The sequence below is a fragment of the Ursus americanus genome, chromosome 28, assembly GCF_024610735.1.
Source record: "Ursus americanus isolate L20-20 chromosome 28, mUrsAme1.1.p, whole genome shotgun sequence".
NCBI classification, from domain to species: Eukaryota; Metazoa; Chordata; class Mammalia; order Carnivora; family Ursidae; genus Ursus; species Ursus americanus.
In genome coordinates this window covers 20,798,420-20,822,700 of record NC_142154.1, presented here as the reverse complement: position 1 = coordinate 20,822,700, position 24,281 = coordinate 20,798,420, and the positions used below count along the sequence as shown (strand labels likewise).

At 44.2% G+C, this 24,281-nt stretch overlaps 1 protein-coding gene across 1 annotated transcript in view; it reads left to right on the top strand.

Moving 5' to 3' along the window:
• OTUD7A (OTU deubiquitinase 7A) overlaps nt 1–24,281 on the top strand; it is a 373,949-nt gene that overhangs the window by 262,108 nt on the left and 87,560 nt on the right. The window contains exons 5-6 of the mRNA XM_045795350.2: nt 12,648–12,830; nt 18,503–18,721. Of these exons, the coding sequence (XP_045651306.1) occupies nt 12,648–12,830; nt 18,503–18,721 (402 nt within the window). The remainder of the gene's footprint in view (nt 1–12,647; nt 12,831–18,502; nt 18,722–24,281) is intronic.

Sequence of the window (24,281 nt, the reverse complement as noted above, 5' to 3'; positions counted from 1 at the left end):
CCTACATGCTCCCCAGTGCAGTCAAGGGAATTCACCCACCACACTCCTTATACCCCATCTTTGCATCACAGTGTCCATTGATAACAGCTGTTGGCTTTTCTACAGCATCAGAGAACTAGTCTCATCTTTTGTGTTTCTGCTTTCCTGGAACCATTTCCAGTACCAAATTCTCTACCCAGCATTTGATAAAGAAGACAGAAGTCATTCTAAGTATTCCAAGTAGGAAAGGGAACTAGAGGTTTATAAACATAAAATCAGAGAAGCTGTGCTCACAAGTTCACTGGTGCTCACTGGAAGTCCTTGCAGCCTCAGGAGTCCCAAGGCATGCCCCCACCACCCACTCCTGCAGCTGGATTGCCAAGCAAGTGCTTCTCAGGAGTTTGCCCCAAAGCTACAGCCAATCTCCATCTGCTCTCTGCCCAGGCATCTGCTTGCAACCCTCCGTAAAAAACCAGCCTGTGCTCAACCTTCCAATCAATCTTGTGTGAATGCTTCTCATTGGAGGCTGTTGCCAGAACTCTACTGGGAAGGGAATTCCAGGAGCATTCACTCACAGTTCTCTCCTAGGACAAGCAAGGGTGTGCAAAGGCAGCGGGGGCGGGGGGTGTGGTGTGCAGAATTGACCTTGGATGCTAAGGCACCATCGATGATGCTGGATGTGGACCAGGCAGAGCTGTGTTTGCTTTGTGTTGCCAAAGGTGATTATGCTGCACATGCTGTCATCATACTGCTTTTCTCACTCAACACAGCTTCACTGAAATCCCCTCAAATCTGTTGTATATGCAAATTCATTATTTTAATGGCTGAGTAATCTTCCAGATGTGGATTACCATAACTCAGCCAGCCATTTCCTGAGCCAGATCCTAGACACCTGCCTTTGCCTCTCTCTCTCCCTCTGGTCCAGCACTGAGGAGAACACCCACTTCGTCTTCACTGTCACTGGGCCAGGCCGTCTCATTTCTCATCTACATTGCTACAGGTCTTTCCTAATGTTCTTTCTGCTTCCAGCTTCCCCAGTTCTAATACAGTTTCTGCTATTTAGCCAGAGTAATTTTTTAATGCAATACTTTATTTTCTAAAATAAAAATTTGGTCAAGCCCTACTCCTTTGGCAATGCTTCAGTGACTCATGTTTGCCCTTGAGATAAAGTCCAAACCCCAGAAAAACTTCACAAGACCATTCAAGGAGCTCCATATCCCAGCACCTCCATCTCCCCTCCTGCATCCTTCCTAGGCAGCCTCTCCTGGCTCCTCTTGGTGCTTTTTCATCTTAACTACCTTCAGTGTCTTAATGTACCAGGTCATTTCACTTCCAGATTTATCCATGTGCTATCCTCTTCCCAGCCCACTTCCCCTGCTCCTCCTGCTCCTCCTGCTCCTGCTGCTCCTGATTCTTTGCCAGAAAAGCTTTCACACTTCTTTCAGGTCTCAGCCTAAATGGGAGCACCTCTGATCATCTTCCATGTCCCAAGTTATATCCCATCCTGGGTACCCTGTCAGACTCTGCCAAACACTTAGGTCTCAGTATAGGCCTCTGTCCTCTTTTTTCTGTATTAGTTAGGGGTTTGCTGGCAGTAATCTGCCCAAATTCTTATTCAGGTTTTTCTTCCCCTCACTCTGCATTCTTAGCAATTGGCCATTTCATACTTGTTACCTCATGTTTGCAAGATGATTGCCACAGCTCCAGGTATCATGTCTGCATTCCAGTCAGTAAGAACAGGAAATAACAGCACAAGTCAGCTCTCCTCTTAAGCCTACATTCCTTTAAGTCAGAAGTAAAAATGTCTTTCAATACCACCCAACAGAGTTTGACCCAAATCTGAGCACTGAGGAATGACAGCAACTAGGAATTTAGGAAAGGAGGAAGAGGCACTGTTGAAAGGGGTAGAGCAGCCATTGAAATAAGAGGATTACTAGGGGAGTGCGATGTCTTAGAAGTAAGAGAATAACAGTCACCATGCTATACATTAGATGCCTCCTTTCCTCCCCCCCAAAAAGAGAGTAAATCAAGGAGGAGACAGAGCTTTATTGATAGGGGACAGAGAACTAACCTTGAATTTATCTACATCAAGCTCATTGGTAATCTTGAAAAGAGCTGCTTCAGTAGAAAGGGGATCACAAAAACCATTTTGCAATGGGTCCAAGAGTGAATGTGCATGAATATATTTTCTCTTTCAACATTTGTTTAAATTTACCACACATACCAGCCTCTATAGCTGGCAGTAGAATACAAAATAATACCAGTGTCTTTTTTTAAGTTTTCAACATCAAAATATCAGTTTTGTTATATTATTAACATATTCGTTTTATTTGCACACGCATCTGGTGAACTACAACCTATTTGAAGATTAGTCGAGGCAGCCCTTGGGCTGATTTTCTTCTCCACATTTCTATAAAAATAAACTAATTAAAACAGCCTTACAAATATCAGCTAGCTAAGAGGTTCAGTTCTTTCAATCGGTTCTTTCTATTTCTGTCTGTATTTAATACCCAGGAAATTTGGAATTGTTGCCGGCCAATGGGAATGAGATGAGGTTTTCCATTTCTGTAGTTATGGTACACTACATGTTAAGGAAAAGTTCTCACTGTGATATGCTTAAAATATTGTTTAAACAATAAAGTTATTGTTTAATCCTTGAAAAATTTTACACTGAGTTTTATTTACTGCTTGTTTTGTGTAACTGATTTATTCAAATGTTCAAAACTCGAAAGAGGAAGACATTAACAATATCATACCCCCTGTGTTCCGTGTCCCCCACCTCTCCCTGATCCTTGATCACCACTTGTGTTTGTTTTTTATTTACCTTTCTGGTCTTTGCATATGCAGACGCAAGCACGCACTTATCTCTATGTATTAGAGAGAGAAAGATTGTATATGTTATTCTATCCTTACTCAAAAGGTAGGATTATGAATATTCAACACCTTGCTTATTTCACTCCCAAATGTGTGCTAGAGATCTTTCCATGACAACTTCATCATTTTTTCATGCAATAGCCTATCATTATATTAAGTAGAGCGTACCACAGTTATTCAAATATTTTTCCATAGGTGGATACTTAGCTTGTTTCCATTATTTTGCTATTGTGAATGATGCTGCAATGACTATATTGTACATACCTCCTTTTATGTGTATAGGGGTTTCTGTAGGGCGAAAGTGCAGAAGTGGGGTGGCTGGGTCATTTTGATGAATACTGGAAAATTGACTGGTGTGGGGGTTATATCATTCTGTACTTTTAGCAGCAGGTGAATGAACGAGCCTGTTTACCAACAAACTTGGTAACCAGGTGGGTTGCCAACTTTTACATTCACCACTTTGATATGTGTAAAATGGTTTCCTGGTGTATTTGTTTTTTGGTTTTGGGGGGGTCTTTTTAAAAGATTTTTATTTATTTTTGTGTGCATGAGAGAGTACAAGCCCAAGTAGGGGAAGGGGCAGAGGAAGAAGCAGACTCCCCACTCAGCAGGGAGCCCAAAGCGGGACTCGATCCCAGAACCCTAGGATCCTATCCTGAGCCAAAGGCAGATGCTTATTCAACTAAGCCACCCAAGTGCCCTCTCAGTGTATTTGTAATTTGCATTTCTTTTGGGAGTGAAATTAAGCATCTTTTCATATATTTAAGACCCATTTACAATTATTTTCCATGAAATCTTTGTTCATATCCTTTGCTTGTATCTTTTGAGTTGTTAATCTATTTTTCCTCTTACTGGTTTCTGGGCAAAACACATACACGTGCACTCCCCACCCAGGAGAAAACAGAGGTGTGGCATTTGCTCTTGTGCTGAGATCCCTTCCCTTTGTCAGGGGCCCAGGCACTCTGCCAGGGTGGGGAGCAGAGAATGACACTGCTGATGGCTCACAGCTGAGTCCCTCTTCAGCTGCAGCCCCCAGGAGAAGGAAGACATTTTGTCTAAGGCTCTCCCTGACTGGGAGCATCGCCACCATCCAGTGCCTTCTTTATGTCTGGACCCCTTACTACAGTGCAAATTCATCTGAAGGGCCATCCCTGTTCCTGTGCTGCCAGTCAGTTCAGGGAAGACCTCAGTGGCACCTTCATGGTGGATCTGCTGCTTCTTCCCAGCAGTCCCTCCTGCCTCATCCCCACCAGCCCTCCTGCCTGCATGCTTCCTCCTGAGACTTTCTCAGCATCTGACCTGCCTCAGAGATGACTCCTGGTATGTTATATGAAATGCAGATATTTCCCCAGATCAGTATCTGTCTTTTGACATTGCATATGTATTTCAACCTCTCTGGTACTTTCCCGTATGTTCCGTGGCTTTATTTGATTGTTCATATAGCATTATCGAAACAGGAGAGCAGGCAGCATGTGTGTGAGTGCCCCTCCTTCCTCACTGCTCCTTTGTTTCAGAGGGTCCCTGGTTATTCTTGCTTAATTTTCCAAATGAATGGTACAGTCAGCCTGCCTGATTCCAAACCCTGCTATATTTTTTATTGGGATCATATTAAATTTTTAAGTTAGCGGGAGGAAGAAATGATGATAGTGAGTCTGCCAAACTAAAAGCATAGTGTGTGCAGTTCTACTTTTGTGCCTTTGAGAAACAGTGTAAGTTTTCCACATAGATATTTTACACATCTCTTTTATATTTATTTCTCAGTATTTTATCTTTTAGCTGCAATTATGAAAATGCATAATGGAATATTTCCTTCCATTATGTCATCTGACTTCTTTTTGTCTATGTATGAAAGGCTATTTCTTTTCAAGATTTTATTTATTTTTATTTATTTATTTATTTATTTATTTATTTATTTATTTATTTATTTATCAGAATGTGAGAGAAAGAGAAAGCACAAGCAGGGGGAGCAGAAGGCAGAAGGAGAGCAGGCTCCCCGCTGAGCAAGGACCCTGATGTGACACTCAATCCCAGGACCCAGGGATCATGACCTGAGCCAAAAGCAGGCACTTAACCAACTGAGCCACCCAGGCATCCCAAGGCTATTTTTTGTGTGTGTTATATTTACATCCTGTGTTAGTCATTAGCTCTGTTCAAGGACAATGTCCCACAGTCTGACTCCCCCTTGTGGGTGCATGGGAGAACTGCCCCTCCTGTCTCCTGTGCTTGGACGGGACCCCAGCCATGGGTTGTGAACAGTAGCGAGAAGGTCACTACCAGGCCAGGGTATTTGATTGTTAATGAGATATACTCCAGGGATTTTTGTCCTTCTGTCATACTGATAGGCAGTTTTTAAGACCAGCTTCTCTGTCCACCTGAATCCTGAAGTGAGGAGGTGTAACAGAGCTCAGCCAACCCACAGCCAGCTCATGGCTTGAGCAAAAAGCAAGCCTTTGTTGTTATGGCCTCAAGAGTTTGTTCCCACATTATAATGTATCCTGCTATTTATGGCATTCTCTTGTTAATAGTAAAGGTCAGTGTGTTTATCTCAATGTTTCATGGCAATTTCTGCTTTGTAAAGTTTTTACTTTTCTATTTAGTATGCATATATTCATACTTCTTATGTCTTCTCTTTTAATATGTATCTGAGATTTGTTCTAATCAGGTCTGGGAAGACACACAGGCATGGAAATCACTGTCACGAAGAAAGAAGTTCCCTAAGAACAGGAGGCATGCCACGAGGGCCACGCAGAAGAGTACCAGGGCCAGGAAGCATAGGGAAAGGGGGAAATATGAGCAAGAACCTTTAGTGTGGGTTCTGCAGGAAGGAACAGGTAAGGCAGGATAAGCAGTTTTAAGATTGGCTAGTTTGCATTTTAGTAGGCTCCAGGCTGGAGAGGCTGTCCCAAGTTGTACCCGGCCCTGGGTGATTAGCATAGGGGAGCATTTGCCCTGAGTGTGAAAGCCTGATCATACATAGGTGAGGTGAGGGATTTGGATTGGTTGGTTTGCACTTAAAACGCACACTTGCAGGGATGTAGTTTGCTATCATGAGGAATCAGATAGCCCTGAGTAGGGCAGTCCCGCCAGGGTCAGCAAGACCTCAAACTACAGAAAACAAAAAGCATGATTAATACATCTCCATTATGATTTGAACCCTTTAGGGTTATAAAGTGGCCTTCCTCATCTTAAATAATGCTTCTTGGCCTGAATTTTACTTTGTTTGTTATAAGATCATGTCTCCTATATTGCTTTTTGTTTTTGTTGTTTTATCTTTGACTGGTAAACCTGACACAGCACTGTCCTTCCCTGTTAGTTGCAACCTTTCTGAATCACTTTGCTCTAGATAGGTCTCTTATATACAGCAAATAGTTAGACTTTCTTTTGTGCGATAATATGAAAATCCTCTTTAGTCATCATACAGTACATCATTAGTTTCTGATGTAGTGTTCCATGATTCATTGTTTGCGTATAACACCCAGAACATAATAAAATAAAATAAAATAAGAAAATCCTCTTTAAATAGTTGCATTAATCTTGTTCAAGTGTATTGCTCTGACAGATATGGTGGGTCTTAGTTCTATCATATTATATTTTCTCTTTTTATATATAAATATTTCAAATGCCTTTCAGTGTATTTTACTAGCTTTTTATTTAAAAATATTTTTCTGATATTTAGAAAGGTTACATTTTTATCTAGTGATTTACTTTTTAAAATTCTACCTTTATGTAACATCCTGCTTCCTTTTTTCTTTAGATAATATTAGTTCTTATGATCTGCCTCAATAAAATAAGTTTGTATCTTCTTCCTCCTTTTTCTCTTTTTCTGTCTCCTCCCATCCAATTTAATCAGTAGTATATCTTTTATCTGGTTTTGGCATTCTCCTCTGTACTATTAGAAATGTTTATATATTTGTATTTGATCTTTCAACTTTAAATATTATTTTAGTATTTAGCCTGTAGCATAGCTGAGGCAACTGTTTAGTTGATTCTACTTTCTGCCTTCTACCATTTTGTTAATTGTACCATTTTTGCTTAGTCTATTGACTTTCTCCTCTGCACTTGTATCTCTACCTTTGATTTTTTGTAGATGTGCAGTTAAATAAATTTTCCAGTGCCTGGTCGTTCCTTTACCAAACCCCCATTCATCTCTTGATTAGCTGGAACCCATCCTCTAGTAGTTTTCTCAAAAAGGTCCATTTGAGTAATATTTCCTGGACTCATACATGTTTAAAATGGTTTGTCTGAAGTCTTTGTACATGAAGGGATATCCTCGATGGGTAAAAAATTTCTTAGCCCTCACTTCTCTCTCTTTCAGTATCTTGTAGATGTGACCCCCTGACCTCAGGCTTTGAATGTGGCTGCCAGGAAGTATGTTACCAGCCTGATTTTCTTCATTTTTTGCTTAAATATTCAAAGAATTCTCTTTATTTTTAAGATACAATAATTTTATAAGGATGTATCTTGGTATTGATTATACTCAGAGAACTTCCTTTTATGCAGTGCGCCCTTTCAATAATAGAATCAAATCTTTTTATCAGAAGTTTGCTTTTTTAAAAATAGTTTATAAATTCTTTTTTCTTTTCCACTATTTTAGATTTCATTTTTTGGGTTCCAGTTATATGTATATTGTGTATCTTTCACCTATATTCTGTACTTGCCATTTCTCTGTAAGCTTTTGTTTATTTTCGTTTCACTTTTCCACTTTGTTTATTTTTCATTTTTTGTAAAGATTTATTTATTTATTTTAGAGAAAGAAAGCGCAAGTATGGGGGGGGGGCAGAGGGAGAAGGAGAGAATCCTCAAGCAGACTCCCCACTGAGCGTGAAGCCCCACATGGGGCTCGATTCCATGACCCTGAGATCATGATCTGACCCAAAATCAAGAGTCGGCCACTTAACCAACTGAGCCACCCAGGCGCCCCAATTTTTCATTTTTATGGTCCCTACTGTGCTGTGATCTGTTTTTTCTTTGCTCCCTTATAATTTAACTTCATTTCAGAAAGGACTTTTGACTCTTTTTTGCTTTTTCCCCTGAGTGTAGTCAGTTCCTGTTTCACATCTTCCTGTGAGCTCATGCATCTCTGCTTTATAGTTTCCCTTCATTAATGTGCTACTTTTGTGCTAAACTAAAGCAGCATACACCTCTGTGAGAGCCAAAATGCATATGTTAAATTTAACTTGAGCTCTGACATCATTCGATGTTCCTCTTAAGAGCAAATCAAATGAATTAGAAGCTTAAAGCACAAAAGCTCATTGATAAATTGTTCAAGAGGTTTTGCTACTTACCATGAAACCTGTGCTTGTTAGTAATCCAATAACTTACTGTATTGTGATAAGCACAAATTGGGACATAGCCAAAAAGAAAAATTTAACAGGCAGCTTCCTTATTCCCTGGGTTGAGGTCTTCTTTCATATAGTCATACTGTTTTTGCTGCCTGGAGGAAATATTGCCAGAAGAAGGAACAGAGTAAGCACAGAGAGGACAGCAGAAACATATTTTGAAGATCTCAGGTTGGCTACAGGAGGAAAATGAGTATTTCTAGCTGTGTGAATTGCAATCTCAAATAAATCAGCATTCTGTGCAGAAAGAATTAGAGAAGAATATAAATTGAATAGTCAACTAGCTTCTGCCAGAGTTAGATATTTGGCCTTGAAGCTTAGGATATGAATTATAACTAGATTTAAGATTATTCACATAGAGAAGCTCTTGATCTTCAAAAAGAGGATATAAATTAAGAGAAGAAAAGAAAGAATAAAAATGGGGGGAACCCATGCGTTTTAAAGACAAGAAAAGGCAAAGTAGCCAGAAAAAGGGTCATGAGTATTCAGGGGTATAGGATAAAAGGGACTGTTAAATGTTCTAGTGAAGCCTTCTGCTATTTTCCCATGGGCTTAAGGGCCTGCTGTGTTCAGGAGATGAACTTAGTGACACCTGAATAAGAATTTCACATGGAACAGGTAAGTGCGTGGGGAAGAGAGTAAGGACCCAGCCACTGAAAACATTGGCAGAGTGGGGATGGAGAGTGAGGGATGACAAGAGAAGAAGACAGGGGTCATGATGGATGGGCAAGGCAGGGAAGAGGTGTGAAAGGTAGTCTATAAGCAGAAGTTGTGATGCACTAAACAAGACCAGGTTCAAGGGAACTATAGCCCCAAAAGCTTGGGTTTAATCAAGACAGACCTGGATTTGAATCTCAGTTGCCACTTACTAGCTGGATCTCAATCACAAGTGGTAGAAGGTAGACATAGCAGAAACTTGTAATGAATGATCATAACAGTAACCACCATGTGCTAAGAAATTTACAAACATTACCTCCTAGTCTCACTTAACCCTCTTAAGAATTCCCATTAGATGGATTTTACTCTCCCCCATTGTACAGAAAAATAATCTGAGTTTTGTATGATAATATGCTATATTCACTGTCACAGAAGTAGCTACAAGGTGGAGCCAGGGCTCAACCCAAACCCCAAAGCCTGTATTCTTGACAGTTCCACTGGACCAATTCCTTCCTCGAAATGAGTGTCCTGGCTTCAGAGGCACACACAGCCCGTGGCCACCATGATCACTCAGCCTGTCGATTCCATCTGGGCTTCAGCCCATCTGTTGTCATGGCAAGGCCATGGTGGGCCTCTGTGCCCTTTCTGCTTATCCTGACTCTGGGTGACATCAGTTAGGACTCTTCGAGACTTGGAATGGAAAAGAAGAATGGGGAGGGGCGCCTGGGTGGCATAGTGGTTAAGCGTCTGCCTTCGGCTCAGGGCGTGATCCTGGCGTTGTGGGATCAAGCCCCACATCAGGCTCCTCCGCTATGAGCCTGCTTCTTCCTCTCCCACTCCCCCAGCTTGTGTTCCCTCTCTCGCTGGCTGTCTCTATCTCTGTCAAATAAATAAATAAAATCTTTAAAAAAAGAAGAAGAAGAAGAAGAAGAATGGGGAGCTTGATGCATATGATCTCTGACCACCAAACCCTACTTCCAGGTCGCCAGGGACCCATCCCATCCCTATCCCCTAGATTTCCTATTTTTAGATACAACCTGTACAACCCACCAATGCCAAGCTAATCATTGAGGCCTCCCCAGTCCATGTGTCTATAAATCACCATTTACAATCCTGGTTTTCCTGAGCTGCTATCTGGGGACTTGTACAGAGTGGGAAGCATGTTTTGAGGGGCTCTGACTCTCTAAACAATTGATGAATGTGTCTGTCATCTGTCTTGTTTTCTTCCCACGTCGGCAATCTTTCCACATGCATGGACACTGAAGTACTGATTCCTCGAAGAATTCTTTAAAATCTTTGAAGGGAGCGTTTGGGAGCTAGGCTTTTGTGGACAGTGCCGCCACCCCTCCTCCCTTCCATCTTCATTCTCATTTAACATTTATTGAATCTCTCTGACTGAATCCTGCACAATTAGAACCGGGATGCTCACTGGTTAAGAATACAGGGCAGGTGCAGAGCAAAGTGAGTGTGAGCGTGAGCATGAGCGTGAGTATGAGGCAGCAATAGGAGAATGCAGAGGAGTCATGAGCAAGCCAGAAAATCAGCAGTGAGAAGCCGCTGGGGAGAAAAGCAGAATGCACAGTCCTTCACCGATGGCAGGACACCTGCCTTGTCAGTGTTGTCCCAGTTGCTCCTCTAACAGATGCATGCAGTGGGAACACACCCATCCTGCAGGACAAGGCTGCAGCACTGGCCCACTGCAGCCACACGTAACAACTTGGGGCCTGCTCTCAAACTTGGGCCAGAATGCCTTATAGTGGGAACCGTGGATGGTGGAGGGGGCGGGGGGGCTCTGGGAAGTGTTGGGAACAGGCAGAAGCAGCAGGAGAGGCTCTTTCCACTGGGCAGAAGAAGCACAGTGGGACAGGGAGTGGGCCGGCTCCCCATAACAGTGCCCCCTCCAGCAGGATTAGGGTCCACAGCTCTGCCAGGACCAGGTTTCATGTGCAGGGCAGCCCTGCATGAGAGATGCAGTTCAGTGGAAAGAAACAGATTGGAGGGTCCACATGCAAACATTGTGATGTATCAAATGAGGAACTGCGGGTAAATGCTTTGATCAGTTTACGCCTCACTTTCTGTTTGTGACATGCCAGAATAGTGCCCGTTCCCTGTTGGAGTCTGGGGGTGCTTCCTCAGGTGCTCCACGTGTGCTGCTTCTCTGCTCTCCCATCCCTCTTCACAAACAGAATTCATCATGCTGATGTTACCACTAATACGTCTATATTGATATGCCTGCATTTTCTGGTAGGAACTGGCATCAGGAATGCTCCTCCTCCACCTCCCCTCTCCTTGCCCTTCTTCCTCCACACAGGTTTGACCCTCCCTTGGGCATCTGCCCCCCTCACCCTGCCTTAGAGCAGGCTGCCCACTCAGGTTATCACCCCTGCTAAGGCATAATTTCCCTAAAGGCAGGGTCTTATCTTTGTCTTGGTACATGAATGCCCATTTGATAGTCACTAACACTGAGACTTGAAATGCCAGGTTTTGATCATGTAGGGAGTACGTGTACCCTGTGGTTATTAGTCCCTTGTAAGAGCGAACGTGTTTTCTGACATTTCTGCTTAGTTTCCTTTCCCAAAATCAGCCCTGTCATTGCCCCACAGCCACGACCACCACCCTCCACTTCTGCTACTAACGATAGGCTGCATGACACAAATACTCCATATTTATTATCACTTACAAAAACACCAGCTCCTGCTGTTTTTTCTGTTGTGTGACCCAGATAGATTAGTTTGCTTTTCTTACCCACGGAGATGGTGCAAAGATGCAACTGATGCGTCTTTGTTAGCTGACTCAGGAGAAAAAAATATGTGATTAAATTACCAATGGCCATATGATGATTGATAGTATCAAGTCTGCACTAGAAGTGGAAGGGGAAAGAAAAAGCGATGTCCTGATATATTTTATACATTCAAAACCTCATTATATTGTATATATAACATAATTCAGCATATAATTAGGTCAATACGGTTAATTCCTGCACTTCAAAGTTAACCGGGGGAAGATAAGATTTTATTTGCTCTTTAAAATGAAAGCTAGGTTTTTAATTCCTGTCTTTAAAAAGCTCATGGTGCCTGATGAATCGGATGCAGTGTGCAATGCCTCCGTACCTCTATTAGAAGTCCATTGACTCAGACTCAGAATTAGAGCCCCCACGGAGTTCCAGCCCCCACCACAGCTCCCCCAAGTGTTGCAAAGAATCCCCTTCATCACCCCGCACCCATCTCGGTGCTCAGGGGCCCTGCTGAGAGCTGTCCCAGGCCAGGACCCCAGTCCCAACTGGCATCTCACCCAGTTCAAGGTCAGAGTTCCGAAGTCTGCCTCCCACTAAGGCTTTTACACAGAGAATGCCTCCCAAGCTGCTGCTTTACCCCTATTAAGCTTAAAAAGAGAAGTAAAAATGTAAGCGAAAGACTAAAGAAAATTTGGGAATTCTTTTTATTGATTTTTTTCTTTTTTTAGTTTATGTTTTGCTTCCCTCAGAGAGCAAGCTCTACAACTTGATTTTTCAAAGGGGTGGAGGAAGGCATGATAATTAGGAATGTAATGTTTTGACATGTGTGTGCATGAATCTAAAGGTGATGAGAGTAAATACAGTCACATATTTCAGATGGACATCCGTCACAGGTGTGAACTTCTACTTACCCATCAAGCCATTTTACCTCTCTGAAAAACGAACATTGCTGGTGGAAATTTCATTAGTCAATGTGCTGATGAGGAACACTTCTTGCACAGTTTTTTTTTTCTTCTACAATGAGATCATTAATATTGTCATTTCCTGTCATTTTTTGTCCATAGGCAAAAACTGGGACCTGACCGCCGCTCTGAGTGACTATGAGCAGCTCCGACAGGTGCACACAGCCAACCTGCCGCATGTGTTCAACGAGGGCAGGTGCCCCAAGCAGCCAGAGCGAGAGCCGCCCCAACCCGGCCACAAGGTGGAGCGGCCCTGCCTGCAGAGACAGGACGACATTGCCCAAGGTACCTGGTGAGGGGCTGAGCACAGGAAGAGCTTCCCCAGACAGCCATGGCTTGCATAGGGTAGCAGGGATGAGGGGTGGAGGGTGCAAAGAACGGCAGGGTCATCACCCCTCCTTGGCTGCAGGCAAATTCAACTCTCTGCGCACATCAAGCTGAAATGTGCACCGCAGCTTCCGTTTCCCGCTCCTTCCTCTGCCTGGGAAAAGTGGCAGGAGAAGTCCAGTTCCCAGGGACCCCACGTGATTAAAGGCCGGCACTGCTCCTGCAGCCCTGGTGTCTCCAGGCCAAACACCTGTAGTCCTTTAACTTATTTCCTACATAGCACAGTCTCCAGATCGGTGCTCATTGTCCCACAGGCTCCGTTTTCTCTATTCCTTTTCTTAATTACAGAAGTCAGATGTGTTTATCGTGATGAAAGAAACAGCACAAAATATATAAGGAGAACTTCAGAGTTTTCTTCTCCACCCATCTCAGATCCCACTGATGTAATAACAAACGATTATATCCTCGTCTGTCTCCTCCTTGCTTTCCCTGCGCTCTTTCAAAATGCATCAGGGTCAAATGCACATAATGTTTCTCAAATCACTTGTTTCACTGAACACTGAATCATGAGTAGAGTCTCACTATTTTATTCCACAGCTACAATAATTTTTAAACCACTCCTGTATTAATGGTTATTCTGGTTTTGCTTAGGTTTTTGTTTTGTTTTGTTTTGCTTGTTTTCGATACTACTAGCAATGCTAAAATAAACAACCTTATGCCTGTGATCTTAGATACTAGTGCTTTTATTTCTATAGGTTAGTGTTTCCAGAGTGGATTTGGTGTGCCAGTACCTGTGTATTTTTAATTCAGTAACCTGAGGACTTTTTTCCCGGACCCATTTCTGCTTGTGATATGTGAGATGAGGTCTCTCCCTCCACTCTCACCAGCACTGGATGTTTTTGTGGTGACTTGACTTTGCTTTTCTACCACTAAGGGTGGAAGAAGGTGTCTTATTTTAACTTTCATATTGTCCTTTGTTAGCCAGTTGGATTTCCCCTTCTGCAGAATGCCTGTTCCCATACTTTGCCCATTTTTGTATTGAATTGTTCTTCAGTTTTCTGATTAATGTATAGCATTCTTTGTGATTAAGATTATGATCATGCGTTTTTATATGTGTGTTTGTCTTTCCCAGTGTATCGTTTGCTTTATGACTTTGTTTACAGAATGTTCTGCCACACAAAATGTTTATATTAACTATGCATTCATGGCTGATGGATGTCCTCTCTCACTTTAGAAGGGCTCCTGGAATACAAAGTTACTGAAATATGTTCCTACATTCATTTTAAAATTTTGTCCTCCGGTCTTTTGATTGATTTGAAAATTTTTGTAAGTAATAGGAAAGATTCTAGCCTTGCTTTCTTCTGGATCAAGAGTGAGTTACTCTAGCACATTTACTGAATAAAGCATTCTTTACCCATTGAACTAAAATGCCAACTTTGCCATATATTAAATTCCCAAATATATTTGGATCTGTTTCCAGACTGTGTCTGTCAAACCATGTGGTCACCCATCCTATTACCTTAACTCTGGTAGTTCATATACCATACTTTCTGTTAAGGCAACTTCTTTCACTGCTATTCTTTTCCAAAAATTTTTCATTACTTTTGGACATTTTGTTCTGCCATATAAACCTTAAGCTTGGAATTCTGGTCAGAATTGGATTGAATTGTTATTTTAAGAATAATTGGCATATTGTAATATTGTTTTCCCACCCAAGAACATTAACTATGCCTCTCCATTTAGTCAGATTCTAAGATTTTAGACATAGAGAAAAGCGACTTACTTTTTCCATATTTGTACTTTATGCAATAATTTACATATATTCTCTTATAATACTAATCATTTTTTCTAAGAGAATATCTTGGGTTTTCTAAATATATACATATGGCTGTTCTGCTCTTTTTGACTGGCAGCAATCCAACCAACCCATTATTTTATCCTCCCATTGAGGAGGCTGGAAGGACCCTCTTCTCTGCTTCCAGAGAGGTTAATGGATTCAGAGCCTAATAAATGTAACTGATACCTGCTGCTATCTAATTTTTATCACGTATTAGTTAAAGAAAAAAATAATAAAACTGTCACATAATTCCATTAATTGAGTTTTTTAAATAATCCTATGTTCTTTTTAAAAATTGGAAATTATAGTTTAATTAGGTATATGTATCCTTTAACTGAGTTCTTGAAATCATAGTGCAGGCACTAACATGGAAAATGAATGTCTTCATACTATAAATTAGGGGTCAGCAAGCAATGGCCTATGAGTCAATTCTGGCTACTGTCTATTTTTTAAATAAAGTTTTTATTGAAACACCCTCATGCCCATTCATTTATGAACTGACTAAGGCTCTGGCTTACAAAGCCTAAAGTACTGATATCTGTCCCTTTCAGAAAAGGTTTGTGCACCTGTTTTAAAATATCTAGGATTTGTTTTAATCATATATAATAAGATGTGCAAACATGGAAAAGAATATCGTGAAGGAAGTTGTTACACTCACAGTTCCCTAAAAGCAGGACACACGTGCAGGACCACATGGGGAAGCACCAAGGTTGGTCAGGAGGCAGAAGGGACAGAGAGGAGAAACATGGGCATGAGCTTTTATTGTGATTTCCTTGGAACAGGCAAGGCAGGGTAAACAGATTTAGGACTGGCAAAATTGAATAATTTCAGCAGGCTCTCTGGGATTTAAGAGCTATCCCTGGTTGTCTTGCACCTTGCCCTGGGGTGCAGAGAAATACTGTTTGTTGGAGTGTAAGAACCAGATGGAAGAGGTGGTTCAGAGTATGGGCTCTGGATTGGTTGGTTTGCATAAGAAAGGCATGTTCCTTTCTTCCAAGTCATTTGCTTTCAGAATTAGTTATTCCTAGTAAGGAGAGCCTCTCCCCAGTCAGGGATGCCCCAGGTGCCAGAGCATCAAGAATACAGAAGATAAGAAAATATAGTTAAAACACCTCCCCTGGCCTAAATCACAGATCAGTTTGAGTTGGTTTTGTCAATAGTTGCAAAATTCTATGCGTTCTCTCACTGTGTTTTTGTTTAATATCTCTATTTCTCTGGGGCATAACTCTGAACATGGTAGTTCCTGTAAAACAATTCATTTATACCTCTAAAAGAAGGATCACTGAGCTCATGTTTAAAGAATCAGTGTGTGTGTAAGTGTGTTTGCGTGTGTGCATTTGTGTGTGTGTCTATGTGTGATTGCTTATGTGCATTCATGGAGATGGTGGTGGGGAAGTGTTAGAATTAGGAGCATATGTTTCTCATTATATGAGCTTTAACATAATTTACTTTTAGTTCAAAAACCTTTTTCTTTTAAGATTTATTTATTTGTTTATTTGAGAGAGAGAGAGCAAAGGGAGGGGGAGGGAGATGGAGAGAGGGAGGGAGAGAATCCTCAAGAAAGCTCCCCACTGAGTGGGAAACCTGACGTGGTGCTCAATCCCAGGACCCTGAGATCATGACCTGAGCCAAAACCAAGAATCAGACGCTCAACTGACTGAGCCACCCAGCCCCCTCCAAAAGGGTTTTTCATTCAGGCTCCAAATATTTAATATTTGTAACTGCTTAACAGCATCATATTATACTACGAAGCACAATGCTCCTAAGGTCCTAATAGCATCTCATCAATTGGCAAAGAGGTACTGAGTGATAAGCCGTAAAGGAGTATGGATGACCTTGCCCAGCAGATTCCCACTGTTGAGAGCAGCAACGTGAGTCTTCCCAGTGGACTGTGGGGTCACACAGCACCTCAGGTGTTAAAGAGCATCTGATGTCCATCTCCATCGGGTCCCAAAGGGTGAGGCAGTTCCTACTTTCCCAGATACAGAAACAGTGGTCTGTAGCAAGAGGTGAGACAGCAGCATGATTTGTGAGACCTGGAGAACATGGCAGAAGGACTCGGAGTCTCCTCTGCTCCTGCTCTCAAGACCGTGGACCAAGTGCAGGAAGCAATGGGGCCATCCCCAGTGGTAGACAAGCCAGGCCCTGCGTGCGCCATGTCTCTTCTTTCTCATGTTCCATGTGGTTTAACTGCTCTTTGCCTTTCCTTGAAATCCAAAATAACTGGTCATCATCATGGTCTCAGAATCCAACTGAAGGTGAATCAAAACTACTCATTTTAAAATACTCTGTCTGCGGAACTCACCATTCATTTTAATGCCCAGATACTTGAGGCTTCTGAGAATTGACTTTAAACTTAAAACCAACTTACCCAGGATCAAAAGCCTTTTGTTTTTAGTCTGCTGTAACAAAATGACTTTAATGGCATTTCTGTCCACTGCTCTTGCACTTGGGGAGGTATGAAGCCCCCGTTCTGGATGAAGGCATGGGTGTGGGTCTTCTGCGAGCACAGGCGGGCAGAGACCTGCTTCAGAATGCCAGCAGCATGCACACAGAGTGATCAGTGAACCGCCGAATCTGACATGAAGTGGGAGTCCTCGTGACCTGAGTGGATACACTTATGAATTTGCCACAGGGCTTAGACAGCACTCATTCAAACACCAGTCTGAATTTTGTTTTCCTGAGCAAATTGAAAGAGGACTTCTACCTTGCTAGAAGAATTCTCCATTATTGCGAATATTGATTGTAAAAAAAAAAAAAAAAAGTCCCCCTACTACCATGTGTTTAAGAATTCTTCTATTATGGTAAATGTTAGCTGTTAAGAGCAGGGCTTAAAAAACCAAGTATGCTTTCACAGTGCCAAGAGAACAAAGACATCCGCTTTTTTCCTGTGGCGTTGAGATCACGTGACTAACTTCCTCACGGGGCAACATCAGGTATGTCAGAGGAATTCTGCACTGCACTTCTCACACTTCGGCTGGAAACTCCAGCCAGAGTAGACGGGCACTTCTTGAGTGCTGTGGCAGTGGCAAACAGAAGAGAAGCAGGGATGCCTGGGTGGCTCAGTCAGTGAAGCGTCTGCCTTTAACTTAGGTCATCAGCCCAGAGTCCTGGAACTGAGCCGGCATGAGGCTCCCTGCTCAGTGGGGAGTCTGCTTCTCTTTCTGCTGCTCCCCTCTACTTGTGCTCTCTCTCGTGTGTGCACTCTCTCTCTCAAATAAATAAAATGTTTTTTAAAAAATAGAGAAGAGAAACAAATATGATGGCTTTGTATTTTTGTATTTGGGGCATCGTCGTCACGTGGGATATGGTTATCAGGGTACCTTTAGTAAAGTAACCTCTCTTACAATCCAAGCCACATGGGGAAAGCCTGAACCAATTGCTTCTTGCTTTAAGTATATAAACATGTAAAACAAAGAGCAGTCTGGCTTGTGGCCTTCAGCTGAGCAGAGGGGCATCTCTGCTGAACTGAGTTAGCTGTTAACTTAAGACCCAAAAAACCAAGACTGGTGATCTTTCATGATGCTGCTGTGTCCTTATGTGGTAGACTTGCAGCTCGCCTCTTTCTGAATGGTTTCATGACTCAGAGTGAGTAAGTGCCATATGCCAGGTGGTGGTAATGTTAGCTCAGCAGGAGGGAGGCCTGCAGGAAGAGTGACAGGTGTGCCTGTGAATGTGTGTGGACACGTGTGGGAGCATATTTGTGCATGCACGTGTGTGTGCATGCATGCTCGCAGAGCCACACGCCCACCCCACTCAGTTCCTGTGGTCGTCCTTCCCCCTCTCCCTGCAGAAAAGCGACTTTCCCGGGGGATTTCCCACGCCAGCTCAGCGATTGTCTCCCTGGCCCGGTCCCACGTGGCAAGTGAGTGCAACAATGAGCAGTTCCCCCTGGAGATGCCCATCTACACGTTCCAGTTGCCAGATCTGAGCGTGTACAGCGAAGACTTCAGGAGCTTCATCGAACGGGACTTGATCGAGCAGGCGACCATGGTGGCTTTGGAGCAGGCAGGTGAGTAGCTGGCCCCAGCAGGCCCGTGTTCCCTAGCTCAGGGAGCAAGTGAGGCTGGCCTAACTTAGATCAGTGAACAAGGGAGAGGCAAGTTGTCTGACTCAAGTGTTTTCAATGCAGACTCCAGGTACTTGCAGCAAACCCCCAGCTCTGCAGACAAGCTCTGCTCCAGCCCGGTGCCAGCTGGTAGGGGTCAATGACAGTGTGGTGCTGAGACCTGTTGAGTTTTCCCTTTGTTCCCAGATCCGACCTGGCTAGGCCAGCCCCCTCTAAAGAGAACTCTCTGTGGCTTTGCCTTACTTTTCTTCTGTTTCCAACTAACCCTCCTGTGAGTGAAAGGTAAGAAAGACCATGGGCTTTGAAAAAAATAGGAGACCCTGTCACTTCCTGCGGACATGAGCAAGTTATGTAACCTGATCTTCCGTTTTCCTGCAAAGATGGGAAGTCAGGTGGCAGCCCGGGGAAGCTGTTTGAGTATGAAATGGCATGCGCCTTGTGTGGCTGTCCTCTTCTACCCTCCCGGCCTCCGGGTTGAAGAAACACAAATCCTGACTTCACGCTCCTCCTTTTTCTCAGCGTTTCTTCTGACATCCCAATGAGGAAGAGATTTGGGGAGCAAGCCAGACTTGTCTTCTTTGGAGGTCCTAAGGACAAAATAATTAGTTCAAAACTAATGTCTAAAGCAGATATAGGTTCTTCCTGAGACAGAGCAAATATCCTATCTCACTCATAACCATTTTCATTATATATCTTTGCAAAATCACATGTTCAGGGGCTTCTCAGGCAGCATCCAGAAGACTCTATGCCCTTGCCAGGCCCAGCATGCACCTCCCAGGGGGCCCCACCTGCCATTGTAGGTTGACAGTGCACTTGGAGTGTGTCCTCACGCTGCCATGCCAGGGAGCAAGGCTCTCCGATTCTGACTCCACTGTCAGCCCGCTCTTCCCAGCTGCTGTGGGGTGGAAACTCCACTTCCGAAGGCCTGACACATGGAGGTGCTCCTGTGTGGCACATCCCAGGGGCAGGGAGCCCCTGACTGAGCATGGTGAAGCCTCTGGCTGTTCAGGCCGGCAGCCACCTGGTGCTGCTCTGTCAGGGATTCAGGCTTGTCTCAGCTCTTCCCCAAGGCACAATGAAAATGCCCATGCCTTTGGAGTGTTGCAGAAGACTGAAGAGAAGGATCTATAGTTGCTATGATCTTGACATTGGCAGATGGACCCATCATTTCCTACCAATCCTGGTAGCAAAGAGGCAAACGATGAGAGGAGCTGATGGAGAAAGGTACTTAGAGAGGTGTGGCTTCTAGGAGAAAAGAGTCTGAAAAAATAATACTCCAACCACCTTCTTCCTCCACCATCCAGGCTCTGACCAGTGCCTCTCACCAGAAGAAGGGGAGAGAGCAGAGAGCCCATTACTGGGGTCGCCCTGTAGGTGCAGACTAGGGGGAGCACAGATCTGCAGGGCAAATGGGAAGCATCCAGAAAGTTGACACTTGGGTGTTTTCACCAGATCTCAGCTTCCGTGTCTACTTGGCTTCATCTCATTTCTTGTAGAACGATCTCTAGGAGACATCCTCACCCACCTGCTCCAAGAAAGATAGCACAAAATTCGTGTAGACAAACAAAGGGATGGTGGTCAGTAGGGCCGTATTGGTGATCAGTCTCAGCCTCAGGACTCGGGAGCCTTACCCTTGGCATGCTTGGTTTGAGAACAGGGTCTGCACTCCTAGTAACTCAGTGGATCTGGTGTTGTGACTGCAGATGACTTGTTTCCTCAGCTCCTACAAAGCTGTCAAAAGCAACCCAAAGACTGACACCCACAGCCCTGCTCTTTCTTATCCCAGGGTCACTGACTGATCAACAATCACAAAACAATTCACCTGGATTAGCAACAATCCTAAACCACTCACTGTGGAGGCTGGCTCTTTTAAAGATGCTTCTATGTGAATACTTCAGATATGAGATTTTAAAAGAAGGAGTCATTCTTCATACAGAAGGGGGAAATTGGTATAGGTTAAGAAAGAAAAGCGTTTCATGAGCTAATTTCTCTCGAATGCTACCCAGCTCGGACTTAGGTCGTGACAGTGGCTGGTAGCACTGGTAATGGTGCCTGCTTCCTTGGAAGGTGGGTAGAGTCCCGGTAAAGGGCGCAGCGCTCCCTCTGTGGCACCACGATAACCCCCCTTCCACCCTGCCATGCTTAGCAAAATCCCTTACTTCTTTGTAATGTCTTTTCTGTTATTTCTTTCCATATGTTACATACTCATTTTTCTCCCCTACATCTTACCTTCTGGATTAGTATTTTAAAAGGGTACTATTTATTCCAACCATCCAGCCTTGGAAAGCACCTTTTAAGAACCCAAACTTACCGAGGAAAGACGCTAAATTCACTAACACTGTTTCTGTCACGTGCCAAGAGGATGGAGAGAAGGGGCAGCAGGGGTCCCCACCCAGCTTTGGGAAGGCACTCCATCTATGCTGCAGGAAGCCTTGGGGAGCCTGCCTGGCTGCCCCCTGCTTTGGGAGCAGTAAGAGGCTGAACATCGGGACTCTGCCTAGCACGGGGAAATGAGGAACTGAAAAACAACGTAGGCATAAAGAGTAAACGTGTTCACTTCCATAGCATAGAACTGACCCCAGCCTGTCATCCATATGAATTCTCTTGACTTCTTTCTTCAACTTCCAAGCAGGGATTCTGGTGGGGACCCTGGCTCACGTCAGGCTAGCCCCAGCCAGTGCCCCACCCCATCTGGGTGATGAGTATGACCCACTGGGCGGGGGTATTCTCTCCCACCCAGGCTGTGCTCCTGTTGTTACTATCAGGAGCCACCACTAATGTCCATGGGGAAGATGGAGCTCTTCCATGAAATAGTGATTTGAGAAAGCCACTCAGTATTGCCAGGTTTAAAGTATAGATTCCTCCTTGAAGTAATTTAATGCTCAGGGTAGTTGTGGATAAGCTGTTGGTATACATGTGTGCACATATACTATATACATGGAAGATTAACATAGATGTCCAAAAATAACCACTTGTTTGAGGCATAATTCTAGCTGACGTGGGAAGGAAATATCTCGGTCACAGGGTCTCGGGGTAGGGGGTGGGCTTTCCCTGCCCTTAGGACTCTACAGGAACGTGGGGTTCATGTGGTCCCAAAAATTGGGAATAAATTGACCTTCATTCAGTTAGTTTTGCCCCTGGTCCATTATAAGGGCTTGGCTCTGCTCTCTCAGTGCCTGGTAAGGCATGGGGCAGCCCATCTATTTGAGGGGCCTCTATGTCGAGTGGGGTGCCAGTCTTCACCTCCCACAGAACCCACAGTGCCATTCTCCCAGGCCTTCAATCCCTGCAGGGTACAACCTACTCCCTCCCACCCCATGACAATCTTGAGAGCAACAAAAGGACAGGTGTTCAGTACATATGAGCACTGACCTAAGAGATGAAGGAAAAATGCCTTTAATTCTTTAATGATTACCTTCCATGGAAAATACAGGAAACCATAAATTTCTCCATCAGGCTATCTTGCTTCATTTATGTGTAAGAAGACTCCAAGATCACAGGTCTCTAGGTCTGAGAAGTAACCACTGGTGTCTGTTCCTGACGCCCGCCACTGTGGGCGAGATGGTGTGCGGTGCCTCAGTGGGTATATGAACCCAAAGGGCAGAGACGTGTCTGTGTAATAGAGTAGATACAGCATACCTGAGAAATTGAAATATAGATGTCAAGAAATATTGAGGGACCCCTTTGACTTGTGGTGTTGAGTCTTGGCTCCGCAGAAGGGTGGTCAGATTGAAGCAGATCTGCCAGAGAAGTGGTAAGATGGGCAGATGTTTCGAAGGCTTCGGAGTCAGCCCAACCTAGCTGAGTCCCAGGTCAGCTGGGGGAACTTGGCCACGTTACTTGGCCTTCTTGAGCCTCACTTTCTCACATTTAGAGCCAGAGATGTGTGAGAGATGCCAAACCAAGACCAGTTCAGCCAACACAACCCTGTGCTCCCACGAAACAGCCCATTGCAGGTGCTGGGGCCATGACTACACCACACAGGTGAAATTCCCATGCTCGAAAACATTAAATTCTAGTGGGGAAGAAAGAAAAATGTGAAGTGAGGCAGTGAGAACAGTTGTGGAAGGGGTAAGAAGCAAGGTAGAGGGTATGAGGAGAAAGGAGGGAGACTAAGGCAAGCCTCTGGAGGGCAGGGAAGAGGGAGAGATGGAGACATCTGCTCTGGTGTTCCCAGCAGAGGGGGCTTGGCCTCGAAGGCTTTCACACTACTTAAGGAAGATGGGGCACAGGAGCAGATGGAGTGGAGGCTGGAGGAGTTGGAAAGGAAGGCAGGAGAATGGTAGCTAGGGGCCCAGGGAGCCACTGTAAGCCCTGGGGCTTAACTGTAGGTCAGATGTGCAGTCCAGGGAGGATTTTGAGCAGGGGAGTGACATGTTTAGATTTGCATTTGATGTATTCTGGTGCTCTGCTGAGAATGGAGTCTAAGAGGGCAAGAGAAGAAGCAGGAAGAGCAAGGAAGAGGTAGCTGCTTTAGCTCAGGGGAGGAGGGGTAGCCAGAGCCCTGGGGGTAGCAGTGGAAGTCACGAGAAGAAGCTAGATACTGAAGCAGGATCTGCTTTGAAGGTGGACCCATGGGACTTGCTGATGGACTGGATGGGGGCCATGGCTGAAAGAGCTGAGTCAAGCATGACCCCAACAATGTAGCCCTTCCTTAGCGTGTGGGTAGATGACAGTGCTGTGGGGAGATGCAGACCCCTAGGGGAGGGGCAGGTTTGGGGGGCAATGGACGGGCCAGGAGGGGCAGGCTAGGTCAGAGATCCTGGTGAGACTTGTGACATTACTTTTCAGTTGAACATGAGAGTCTGGAGGTCAGGAAAGGCCCAGGTTAAGGATATAGATGCGGAGTTAGTGTGAGAAGAAATCCCTGGGGAGGAAGTGAGCTTTCATAGCAAGCTCCCACCATGCCCCCAGCACAGCTCTGCTCTGTGTTGAATATCAGGTGGATGAGGGGGTCTGGAGCTGGACAGAAACGCTAGGGAGAGAGACTCTGGGCAGAACATTGCAGTCCCGCGGGAGGACTTGTAGAAGCACAGGCAAGGCCCAGAGAAGGGGGATCAGTGACCTTGGGTGGGCGGGGTCGCTCTGTAAGGACAGTGGTATTAAAAGGAATCACAGGGTCACATTCAGGGCAAGATGTGCTCATCTTTCTCCTAGAGACTTGTCACGTTTTGTTTTCTTCGTGGGTGATGAGAAAAATGACATCTTATTTTAAACTGTGGTAACCATCTGTTACAAAGCTCGAGTTAACTGGTCCCATTATCGTCTATGAATCAGGAACGTTGCTTGGAAAAGGCAGAATGAGTGACTAACCGCTCCTCACCCGTAATACCACCAGCCTCCCTCGACAGAGTTCACCTGCCATTGTCTTCTCTGCAGGCACACACGTTTTGTGGTGTTTTTTCTATTCACAGTGCCCGTTCCCACGTTTGTGGGTCTGTCTTCTGTTCTTAAGTGAAGTTATTGTGTGAAGAGATTGAATGTCCACTCTGTCAAAGCTAAA